The sequence below is a fragment of the Meleagris gallopavo genome, chromosome Z (genome assembly GCF_905368555.1).
Source record: "Meleagris gallopavo chromosome Z, MGAL_WU_HG_1.1, whole genome shotgun sequence".
In the NCBI taxonomy this organism is placed as follows: Eukaryota; Metazoa; Chordata; class Aves; order Galliformes; family Phasianidae; genus Meleagris; species Meleagris gallopavo.
Genome location: NC_139435.1, coordinates 37,424,507 through 37,437,434, shown reverse-complemented (window position 1 = coordinate 37,437,434; position 12,928 = coordinate 37,424,507). Strand labels below are relative to the sequence as shown.

Genomic DNA, 12,928 nt, shown 5'->3' with positions numbered 1-12,928 from the left:
TCAAAATTCACAGTGTAAAAGTTTAAAACGTGGGCAAACATGGGTGGGCAAGTGTATCCCAAAAATAATCCATTTTGCAAGTCAGATATAATTGAGTACTGCTGACATCTATGATGCACTGCAAGTATTGTCTCCAAAGCTGTCCCTCAATGTAAAAATTTGAAGAAGCAAGGGAGTGCGGACATATAAAACTTTAGTGCGATGCAAAATCAGAGTCAAAACAATTGATGGAACAAATATAACCTCAAGGAGATGACAATTTTGATGTTTTTAATTACCTGATGCTTCTTTTGATATTTAAATAGCATCTGTGCTTTGTATGTTTTCTCCAGCTCTTCTTTTTCTTCAAATGGCACTAGGTATCATTATTCATATTTATTTTCACAGTGATAGTAAATTTTCACAGAATTAGGAGAAGCTGTTCCCTTTATGGTACAGTCTCCTTGCAGGGAGATTTTGACAAATTCAGAGGGCTGTGAAATCACCTACCGTATGAAATTTAACAACAGCAAATGCCCAGTTCTGTAGCCGGGATGGTGCAGCTTTGGATATATGTACAGAGTGGGGGAAAAGAGGCTGGAGAGCAGACCTGTGGAATGGTGATCTGGTAGCTCTGGCTGACAGCAAGTGGAACATGAGCCAGCAGTGTGCCCTGGCAGCCCAAAGGGCCTACCATGTTTGGGATGCAGCAGGTCCAGCACTGCCTGCAGGTGAGGGGAAGGGCTGTCTGCTCTGCTCTGTGCTGTGTGGCCTCACCTATAGCACTGGGTGCAGCACTGGGCTTCACGATGTAAGAAGAGCATATAACCATTAGAGAGCATTAAAGGAGTGCTACAAAGATAATGCAGGGTCTGGAGAAGAAGGTGTGTGAAGAGCAGCTGAGGTCCCTGGGTGTGTTCAGCAGGGCAGGCTGGGGGGGGAGGCCTGATGGTGGTTGCAGCTCCTCATAGGGAGCGGAAGGGCAGCGCTGAGCTTTGCTCTGTGTGACAGCGACAGGCCCAAGGGAACGACATGGAGCTGTATCAGGGGAGGGGCTGCTGGGAGTTAGGGATGGGTTCTTTGCTTCAAGGCGATGGGTGTGGAACAGGCTGCCCAGGTGAGTCATGTCTTGACAGTTCAGGAAGCATTTGGACAATGCTGTCAAACATAGTTTGATTTTTCATTGTTCCTATGTGGAGCCAGGGGTTGGACTCAGTGATGCTTGTGGATCCCTTCCAACTTGGGATATTATGTGATCGTAAGATGTGAATGAATGTATATGGTAAATAAGTTAGTAGATATTTCAAAACAGTTAGAGCAGACTTGCATGTGGAAATACTCTGTAAAATCAATTCAAAATGAGAAGATGGTAGAAATTTTCATTGGTAGGAATTATTGCTTTTACAATCTGAAGTTTGTCTGTCTGCAGAATGCCAAATCAGAGCTTGTTGGTAATGCAGCAGTATTGAACTGAATTCTCAGCAGCAATGTGCCTGTTCCAATTCTTGATTAAAAATGACTGGAAAAAAAAGTTCCTGGAAGGGTGATATTTCCTTTCTCAGCAAGCATGCTAAGTATTTAGCCTGCCCTCATGTCCATTATAAGTTTTCAAGGATTTAGCATACTGCTGTGGATGAGTTTAATTCTAGGAAACAGCATTTTTTAATTCTTTCTTTTTAAATAAAAGTGTTTATAGGACTCAACTCTTAAATACAGCTTTTAAAATATTAACTTTAAAAGTCCAGTAATGCTTGATTATGTTCAAGTTACGTGTGTGGTGTAGTCACCATAAGAGAAACAAATGCAGGTAAAACCTGGGGAAGTATATATATCAGCTAGGCTCCAGGTAAGTTGCATATGCACAACAGCTAAGGTCTGAGACCTTTTGCTTGTCTCTTAATAATTGTTTTTCATCATCTTTTACAGATCTTATTCCATACGAATACTTGGTACAAAATTCAGAAAAAAACAGTGATATTTTATGCCTGTCCATTCTTTCCTGAGAGTTACTTTGAATTTTTATGACCCTTTCACTTATCTTTTGTAAGTCAGTATCTGCCCCCACAAAAGCAGAAAGTCTGGATTTAGACAACTGCCTTTTTATTATATTATATTCTGTCAGTGGCACTGATGTTTCTTGTAAAAGCTATTTTGTTTAATACAGATTAAGCAAGTAAAGATTAAAATACGGCACACTTGAAATTTTCTCTTTTAAAATACATTCCCTTGGGAAGTATCAGTTATATAACTATATTTTTATAACTATTACAATAAGGTACAGTATATATTGTATACCATACATGATAAATGTAATGTTCTGTCCTCAAAAATAAGAAAAAACAGAATACTTAGTGGGATGAATTTTTTTCAGGTCAGTATAAAGCTTTCTTGTGAAGAGACTTATGAAATATTAAAGTAAGTCGAACTTGGCATAAAATATTAAATTAACTTTGCCTTGGCTACAAACCATTTGTTTGACAACAGAGAAGGATAATCAACTTAAAAACCCTCAGACTGATGGAGATATAACACTGGCTAATACTATGATGCAAATGTAGTTTATACTCTGAAATGACTAGAAAAATTGTAGATCTGGATAGGAGGCACAATCTCAAAGTTACAGAGTAGTACAAAAATCCTCTTGTCTAAGTAAAAGTCTCCCAGTCTCAGTTAAGTATTGCTACAGATTATCAGGCTTTTTCTCATGTGTCTGCATGAAAACTGAGCACATATGCTTAGCAGCGATGTTAATGCTTCAGCAACAAGCTTGGAGCAGCTTTCAGAGTTGTGTCTGGCACTGTATTAGCATGTGACTGTGCAGCTTCTTCTTTATTAATATGCTTCTGTTGAGCCACAGAGCTTCTTTCTTGAAAGAAATACTATCCTTGACAAGTACTGCACCATCAGCCTGTGCAGCAAAATACACTGATTTCATTGCAGGTGAAGGATAAAAGATCCGGTGAGATTTGAAGCAAAAAGAAAATAGTTGTCAGAAAGCAAAACTATGTATGACTGGGTGTGTGTGTATGAAGGAGAGGGGAAATAAACAGTTTTTTTTTTTTTTTCACTTGACCAAGCAGAGATTCCTGCTTTCTACCAGAAAAAGTGTTCAGGATTTCTTATCTTTCAAGATCATTTCACCTTTGACTTTAACAGAAGAAAAAAGGAAAAGAATGTTTTCTTTGACTGAGGTAGTATAATTTGATAAATCACTGTAGCAATATATGCTAGCCAAAGTTTTTGCAAACCAGTATATGCAGTAGTTTTGAATGAGTCAGCTGTTTGACGCAGCTAAGGCCAAACAAAATGTATTTTTCACCACAGAAGTATCTAAATGCTTAGAAGTCAGATTTTGTGAGCATGATTGAGTATTGATCTGTACAGGTCTGATCAGAACTGAGTTATCCTGACTGATGCCCTCTGAGAATGGCATATTGTTTCCTTAATTCATTTCATTTCAGACATCAAGTGTTTATGCATTTTACAGTTTACAATTAATCAAGCTGAACAAAAACCCATCAACAGTAAGAGAGATTGATGGTGTCCTTTATTGCTTAATCTATGAGTTCTGGTTTCATCATCATCAACCTTTAAAATGTTTGGCTTCTTAGACTGAGAAGTCACAGATCCTCTGAAAGTTAGTTGTGGTACCTGCTGTCCTATGCATCTAAACATTACAGAGTTTGTGAATGTAAAACTTCTCCTGCCTGACTCTGGACTTCTTTGTTGAGATCTTTGCTTGTCTATTCTGCAGAAGTTTTGCTGTTGTGGATTAGGAAGCCTCACATCCATGTGCCTGTGTTTCTCCTAGTTACTTGAACAATAGAATATGGAAACTAGTTTGGCCTTACAGAAGAGAAAGCAGTCTTTGAAACTCAGAGAGTGTGCTTTACCATTACTTTTACAGAGAATATGCTTTCTGGAAGGTTATTAATAGTATGTTGTGCTAGGATATTAAAAAGTGATTCAGGGAGTTGCATGTGGAGAGGGGAAATGATGGCAAAGTTAAATATCTTGGACTTGTGAGAGGAGGAGGAGAATAAAATTATGCTTAGGGAAGAGAAGAGCAGAGATCAGGAAAGGCAAAAAAAAAAAAAAAAAATTCTGTTCTTTGAAAGAGCATATGAGGTTTATCAGAAGAGAGCCTATCCTATTCCTTGATCTACTAGAAAATAAAAAGCCAGTAAATCAAACCACAATAGATTCTAACATGAGCTAGTTTTGTGTTGGTTTCTGAACCAGGAGCAGCCCTCAAAGGTGAGGTTACAGTTGCTCCAGCCTCAGAATAGCTGTCACCAACTTAAGAAAGGAAGCTTTCCATGTAGGTCCATCAGAGTTGAAGTTGTCACCTGGGCTGAAGAACGCCATTTCATTTGTATGCTCTTTGAAAACTGTCATTTGATGTGATAGTTGAGAGGAACAGCATATTTTTGTTCCAGACATACAAAAAAAGGCAACGTGTCTCAGGGAGGAATTGTTTTATGTAGTATTCTGTTTATATTATTTTAGGTAATTTCATATTTAAGCCCTGGGAGATGGAAAAAAAATACTGTTTTGAGTTACACTGACCTTATTTTAATCAATATGAAAACAGTTTTGTAACAATATCTTCAATTATTTCTATTCTTACAGCCTGAGTTCTGTTAGTATCTTCCTTTATGCTAGCTTTTAAAGTCTTTAGATATTGTAGTAAGTGGGGTTATGGCAAGACCTGGTGTATAATCAACAGATATACAGATGGTATAGTATATCCAGGAGCTTGGCTGATGTAATTGCTATATTGGAGTAAGGAAAGAAAGTCACTAACCCTATCCTGGGCTTGCAAAATAGACTCCAGTGGAGCAGATCTCCAGAGAGATCCTTCCCCACTGGCAGTCAGCTCTTAAATGGGTCTAGCAGAGGTGGAGCCAGGCTCCACCCCTTCCTGCAGCACAGGTGAATTGCTTTCACCTGTGCTTCCATGGCTGACTCATTGCTCACCTCAGGTGATTAATCAGAGGTTCAGGCTGTGATTCAGCAGCCCTATACACCTGGTTGTTCCTGAAAGACTAGCTCCTAATTTGTTTCACTCATGGATGATAGTATCTTTTTGCCCATAATGACAAGCTGAGGAGCGGTCTTGCTGTGAATACTGATTTTTACAACTTCTAAGATGCTGAACTCAGATTAAGGTTTTAAAAAGTTGTTTTCATTGGCCTATGTGCAGAAGTGATGGAAAGCACACATTTGTGCTGAGATGAGTTACTTAGAGTTTGGCAGAGTTGATCTTTTACCACTAATGCACAGATCTGAAGCTGTCTGTCCAGCACTTGCTAAAACAGTATTAATTCTGCTGAAGCATAACACCAGTCATTACTTGGCTTTTGATAAAGTATCTGTGCTATTGGTACAAAAGTGTTATGTTAAAATAGAAGGGGGAAAACGCTGTGTAGCTGTCTGAGTAATCTCACTGAATATGAAAATATCACCTGTGATTCTGGCATTGGATGAATACCATTTCAAATAGTAAAGACATTTGGAGTTGTCCGTGTGAATAGATTATACAAGTGTGATTTTTATCTATCACTGAGTTATTTTAGTGGCAGTCACTGGAGAATGAGAAGGTAAGTAATTCTGTATTATTATCCAAGGACTAGGGAGAACATGCACCTGTTTATGTGCTTCCCCATGGATGTCCTTGGCCCTTGCATGTGTTGCATTTTGCTCTGTCCAATTTAAACTTAAAATCTGTGAAATACAAACACATTTCCATTAAATGTGATAAGAATATAAATATACCGAGAACTTCTTGCTGAGATCAGAGCTAGAATATTACTGAGACTTCTCTTGCCTATTACCCAATAGAATAAAAGGACAGTAAACCAACCAAATCCAAAGAAAACCATCATCTTTGCAATAGCAGCATTGTTTTAAAGCATGAAAAAGTATCTAGAAATAAAATTTTGTTAAATAAATATAGATATATAAATGTATGTAAATATTGTCAGTAATGCGGGATAGTTTAAGAAATAGAGAAAGGATTTTTATTCTCTATTTAGTTTAAAACAACTTACAAACTCAGTTTGTATTTTACTATTAACAGAATAACTGTTCTATTTTATTAGAAAAATCTCATTAAGAAAGAACCCCAAAAAAAACTTTGCTAAGTGCCACAAATGAGAGATTAGAGTGTGAAGCATGGTAGTTTTGTGCAAGTGAACAGGTTCTTACTCAGGGAAAGGTACTATCATTAAAAGAACTGACTGTCATGCATAAAGTAAAAACGTACCCTATCTGGAGCAGCCTCATAAAGGCTGTGTGCAACAAAATACCTTCAGAAAGTTGTTTCTGTTCCTTTCCTTTGAGAAGAAGTTGGAAGTAGCCTCTCAGTTGCCTCCACTGCATAGCTGCATGCTTAGGCAGAAATTCTCTGGAAGAAGCCAGCTGTCATTCAGAAATGAAGTACGTTAACAACCTTAACAGAAAAATACACCCTCTTGGTGCTGTTGTAACAAAAGAACCCAGCCATTAAGCTCTATCTCAGATTTGTTGTTAAGCTCTTGAGGACAGATTGAGGAAATGCCAGTATTTCCGCAGTCTTTTCTCATTTGTTTGTGTTGATGAAATATCTGTGTGATAGAGTTCAAAAATAAAAAATCAGTTAGTGGGTAGCTAGTTGAACTCGTTGGATACTGAAGAAGAGATGGTCTCCTGAGATTTATTGCTCTACTATATTCTCTTTGTAATTTACTCTTTAGAGCAGGGCTTTTCTTATTTCTTCAAAAGTGTAGGGTTCATAAATTTTTGGTCTGGGAATTCCTTAATTTTCTTGTAATTATTCTGTCCCCGTTCTGAACTCTAAGAGTTAGGATGTGATTGCTCACACAACTGAGTGAAATATGCTTTTTTTTTTAAAAAAATATATATTATATATATTTAATGTGGGAGCTTCTTTATGCAATTTTGAAGACAAAGTGCTTCTTCTATCTTTGGTGGTACTCCTCACAAAATTTCTACTGATCTGAAGACTGCATGTAGCTCTGTAACAAAGTCATCATGAACATCAGAGTTGTATGAACAAGTGTGCAGATTGTGTGTGCTACAAAGCAAATTCATAAGATGGGACCACAAATTTCTTATTACCATTTTCTTTGGAAAAAAATATGCTTGATGAATGGGTCTGACACTCATCACTGAAACTCAGATTTCTGATAAATATCCCTGCTAGTTCTACATGAGATAGCGTTTCATGCAATATGAGAAACAGGAAGCAAGTAGTTTATAGATAGAGAATATGTACATACAGAATGACATTAGATGAGTTGATTTTTTTTTATATTGTTTGCACTTAGAGATGAGTGACTCTACAGTTTGAATAATCAGTTTGTCAGTACTCTCAGTTTCCTACTTTGTCTATGTAATGTTTGCTATGCAGTTTTGAAGAGCCTGGAGAAAAAAGATTTGTAGATCCTGAATAAAAAAAAAAAAAGCAAAATGTGAACTCATGAACTTTACTTTCATTCACACTTCATTAAATAGTCAGAAATGTGTGCTGACAAGAATCATATAGCAAAAAGACTGTATTAAAAGAAGGAAAGAAAAAAGTAGAAGTAAAGAGGGTTTACTGCTGATGGAGACCTACAATTTAAATGAGCATACCTGTTCCATTTTCTGTACACTTAAGAAAGTTGTCTGTCTTAAGTAGTTAAAATTTTCCCACTGCTTAGGAAATAGAGAGTAGTTGTCCTCGTTTAATTACCCAGAGGTATTTTCATGGCTCCTTTCATTATAATGGAAAAAGAACAGTTTCTTCCTTAGGGTTATGCAGAAAAAAGACTAGACACTGAGAAAAAAAATCTAGTTTTAACATACTGCACAGCTATAATTATTGGAATACTATACTAATTATATCTTTCTGTGGAAAGACTAAATTTTAACTTAGTGAAAAATTCTAATTCAAAATAACAAAAAGTACATCCACCTTTACACCACGAGAGCAACAATGTTTGATTCCATGTATTTATTTCTGAGCTATTTACCTTAGTGTCAGTCAGATATGTTTCTCAAATTATGAAGTGTAACTTATTAAAACAAACAAACAAACAAAAAAAAGTGGAATGTTTCCATGGAGGTAGCCTAGCTTTAATAATGTACACAAGGGAAAGAACACTGTCTTATGTTTTTATATGTGTGTGTGGTTATGAAGAAGACACTCTGTAATATTTTCCTATCATGCAGTTGGTCTGTCCGTTCTTTTCCCAGGGTTTGGAAGGCTATAATTTGGTCAAATGCAGAACAGACTCCCTGTTGACAGTGAGGAAAGCTCAAACTTATCGATGCTTCAGTCAGTGTTTCCAGCTTCTGAAGAGCTGGTTGTTACTTTGTCTATTTACTGATTTCAGCCAAAGAAAGAAAATAGGGAAAAGTAGAACTATGTGTGTATAATTTTCTGTGTGTATTTCCACACTCCTCGTGATTGCTTTTCTTATGAGATCTATTTTTGAGGTCTTTTTCCACGTATGCATGAAAGTGCTTACATGTTGCTTTGCTGCTAAAGGGAGCCCCATCAGGTTACTACTCCTTGCATTCTGAGCTGCATCTTTTATGAAACCCAAATTTCTTTGAACAATGAAAAAAAGGTGTTGCAGCTGAGGACAGTACCTGGATATTTAGAGCGTCTTTTGAAGATTCTTTGTGACTGGGATTTATTTTTTTTTTAATGTCACTCATGACAGTTATCTTCTAATGTGTTACAGAACCGGAGCAAACATCTGGAGAAAGTACATGTTGTTCTGGGAAGTAAATCCTGTGATTTGGACTCTCTTATTTCTGCTGTGGCCTATGCCTACTTTCTAGACAAGGTAATGAAAAAAAACAAGAGAGAAATCATATTTGTTACAAGTTATTACTGACATCTTGCTGTTAAGTCAGTTAAGACATCCCATAAAAACCTCTGTTCTAGAAGTGATTGCATAAGCAAACCTGCAGTATAAATTACAGATCTTTAAGTGACTGCTTTACTTAAGTTGTTGATTCATAGGAACCTGGGTGGATCATATATCTCTTTTAGTTTTTGTTTCAGAGGGTTGCAATTGGAGGTCCATTCTGCTTGTGATCTTGTGCTTAATGTTGTGTATGCATATTGTAAAAGAAATACCATGACCTAAAGAATTTGATGTCTTAACAGTTGTAGTCAAAGGATATTCTCCACTTTTTGTAAAAAGCTTCAGATGAATGGAATGACTTCTGTGCCCTACAGAAGCGGGTGTTATTTTATTGACTTCCATACAATTGGGAGTTTATTTAGAGAGTAAAATAATTAGTATAAATGTAGATGTTTCTGGCTCTTCATCCCAATCCAGTGTCAAAAATGCAAAATTAGTCAAGTTTGAGAGGCAGAGTTTGACTAAAACTATCAGGGTTTTTTAAAGAGGTTTTCTATGAATTAAAATATTGTCTATTTGCATTTACAGAATTTTGAAGAAAGTATCATCTTTTCCTGAAAATCTTAATTAAGATTTTCAGAAGTTAATAAATCATTTTTTCTCCTTCCTCATTTTGCAGCAATTTTGCATGAGGAGCACACAGACAGAAACAAATAAAAAGAGCAGAAGGTGATTTATAAAGAATGAAGTAAAAGGACAAAAATTTAACAGAAAATCCAAACTTTCTAATTGCTCAGTCTGGTAAAACATGACTAATATAAATCAAGCCTTATTTCTTGCAACTCTCATAATTACACATGTGCATTACAGATCAGCCCTCCTGATGTTCTTTGCCTACCAGTCCTAAATATACCAAGAAGAGACTTCAGCTTCTTCACAGAGACAAGGTTTATATTGGAGGAGCTGAATATCCCGGAGTCATTCCATATCTTCCGAGATGAAATTAATTTACATCAGCTGAATGCTGAAGGGAAGTTGTCTTTAACACTTACAAACAGCAACATGCTGACAAGGTATTGCATCTTATATACAAGAGAATGGCTTACAGGTGTGACCTATTTTAAAAATCATATTTTATGTCTTTTTCTGAATTCAGATTGATTGCACAGCAAAAAACAACAACAACAACAACAACAACAACAAAAAGGAAGTTAAAATACATTTTCTCTCATTATGATTCTGTGATTATGCTTAATACATACACCAAAGTAATAATTGTTCCATCATTTTTGATCATTTCTAAGACAACTTGTATTTTCACTTAGCTTGGAGTAGATATTTTAAATGAATTTTCCTGTAACCAGTAAATACAATACCTTTGTTTTCCCGCTCCTTAGTTAGCTTTCACTAAAGAAATTAAAGCTTTCTTGTTTTGGAGGTGGCCACAACAATTGCAAGTGTATGTGCTGTTAATATTCTCCTAAAGAAAAACAGAAATTTAAGATGTTTACATCAGAGGCAACACTGGCTTTAAATAAAACTAATGCTGAATAGAAGTTGTTGTAAATGTACCTAGCAACAGCTCATATTCTGCTTTTATATCATCTATGATTTTTGTATTGCTGCTAGACTACTGAAATCGTTACAAACCACGGCATTTTTCTCAAAATGTCCTCCATGCCAGAGGCTGAGTTGCTCTATGGAAGCCCGTTCACCTTAAGCAGGAATGTTTATAAGCTAATGGTGAACATAGGGAGCTTCTTTATAGTGGGCTGCCTCTCTTGTCAAGGGTGAAGAGCACTGTTTGCTTCCAGCTCTATTACTGTCTACTTCTTTTTCTTCCTTCTAAGGAATTATGACTAGTATTTCATATTACACAATGTACTTTGGCTTTGTTGGTACTACTGAAAGCAGAAAGTGTTTTAATGCAAAATAAAGATCTTTTCTAAGTTGCCAAAACATTCAATTGGGAAATTCCAAGTCTCCCTTTTATGAATGATGAAATTTTCAGTACTTGTAGGAATGTGTAGGTTTTTTTTTTTTTTTTTCCAAATTAATAAATTCAAAGATTTTGGTAATAGAACTGTGAACAGTTCAGTGTTTAATACTTGCTGATAAAATCATTGTGGATCTTCATCCTGAAATTACTATTTTTGGGCTCGACTGTAACATGTTTTGGCTTCATAGCAAATTTTGAATAATAGTGATGTTACAATCTAGACTTTTTAGAAAGTTTTTGCAATATTTTATTTGGTTGTCTCAGCAACTAGATAGAAAAAAATAAATGTATTTTTTAAATTTACTTGATAGTGAGGATAAAAGTTTGGAATCAGCTGTTGTCAAAGTCATCAATCCAGATGAGCAATGTGATGGCAGCCTGGAGTTAGAAGCATCTTCTTCCTCTTTAGTACTAAAAGAGATTCTTCAGGAAGCACCAGAGTTAATCACTCAGCAACTGGCTTATCTCCTCAGAGGTGAGAGATTACTCTTTATATTAAATACTGAAAGGTTTAATGGAGTGTTTCTGAATCTGCTCATGCAGGAAGAGTGTGATCCATTCTTTGGTTAACAATCCCTTTAAAGACCACAGGAAGCTTCATAAAAGAAGCAGGGAGTAAAGAGTTTGTTAAAGAGTAACATTATATTGAATATTAAAAATGTGCATTTAAAAATAGGTACGAGAGGTCTTTGCTGTATCACTAGACAAGAATATTAAATGAAGCTGTCGACACACCAGCTGGGTAGCTAGAAGAGCTGTGCAGTTCTTCAATTCCAGGGGCTGTGCAGTGCTGGCAGCTTGGTGCTATCTGCCTGTGGACAGAAATATGGGTTGGAATCTAATATTTACATATTAGAGTTTCTTCTGATGGTGGTACCTTTTTGTACAATGATGTTTTAATGGCATGATTCAGAACTTCTGCTGCTTAAAGACACTGTAACCTAATCTTCATTACATCTTTTCTTCAGTATCATTTGCCCAATATAGTACAAAGGATGGGAATTCAATACTCAGAAGTATTTTCATTTTTTGTCTTCATAGCTATCATTTACATTAGTTCGTTCAGTTTATTTGCTGCAGTAGAATGCTTTCTTAGAAAATAAAGCTGGAGCTAGGAAAGAGTGCTGCCTTTAAGCTAAGTACTTAATTTTAATATTCCTTAATGAATTATAAAGATTTTAGGATGTAATTGTCATTGAGCTATTAAATACCTTTTTAAGGACATATTTAATTGGGATTAAAAAAATCTAGCCTATACTTTCAGAAACTAATGGAGTCTTGACTTGTTATTGTACTGATTACTATGATAGGAAGTACGTTTTGAAAAATTACAGAGTTTTTTTGTTGTTTTTTTTTTCGTGTTTCCATGGAGAAAATTCTAACTAGCAGAATTTAACTTGCACTTCTAAAGCATTTCCACACTAACGAGCTCTTGTAAACCTTCCTTTAAACTTTTTTGTAAGCTCCAAATTTTGGTTGAGTAGCTGTCCAGGAAAACGAGGCAAAAGATCAAGCATAGTAATTGATCCTGGAGGCAGAAAACATAAAAGGCTTTTGGGTATCTCACAGGCTACCTGTTTGGTGGTAGAAGGTCAGGAAGTAGTACTCTGAATAATCAACAAGAACATATGCAAGTATACATGGTAATAAGTGTCCGCATGTTTTGGCTCTATAGTTTGAATCAAAATTAAAGTAAAGAAATACTGAAAATGTTTGTTTTCAGTTTTAGATACATTAAAATTAGTAAGTAAATTTTAATTATTATGTTCAATAGTGTTCAGTAGTGAATGTTTGCAGAACTCAGTGGATATGTGGGGCACTGGATACCTCTACTTGCATGGTATAAGAAGGAACTGACCAAGCCTAAATAACTAGATCTGTACCTGTGACTGATGTCTCGTTACTTGCATCAGCAATGCAATTTAGGTAGAAGGTAGAACAATATCACAAATCTTATTCTGTTTCTCTTAAAATAGAGAAGATTTTTGGTAGGTAAGGACCCTTCGTTATGAATTCAGAAAAGTCAATGAATCTCATTAATTGTTCTGATTGCAGAAAAAATAATTCCTAGATATAGATGGTTGTA

At 35.9% G+C, this 12,928-nt stretch overlaps 1 protein-coding gene across 8 annotated transcripts in view; it reads left to right on the top strand.

Annotated features, from left to right (window-relative positions):
- The window catches only part of PRUNE2 (prune homolog 2 with BCH domain), a 133,211-nt gene that overhangs the window by 23,621 nt on the left and 96,662 nt on the right, over nucleotides 1-12,928 (top strand). For 7 of the 8 annotated variants that reach the window (XR_014880599.1, XM_085213898.1, XM_085213892.1 and 4 more), the window contains exons 2-4: nucleotides 8,715-8,819; nucleotides 9,714-9,916; nucleotides 11,154-11,317. The exons of the other annotated variant lie outside the window; for it this stretch is intronic. Coding sequence is in view for 6 of the 7 variants with exons in the window: in XM_085213898.1 (XP_085070024.1) it covers nucleotides 8,715-8,819; nucleotides 9,714-9,916; nucleotides 11,154-11,317 (472 nt within the window). In the remaining variant the exon portion in view is untranslated. The remainder of the gene's footprint in view (nucleotides 1-8,714; nucleotides 8,820-9,713; nucleotides 9,917-11,153; nucleotides 11,318-12,928) is intronic. 8 annotated transcript variants of the gene reach the window in all.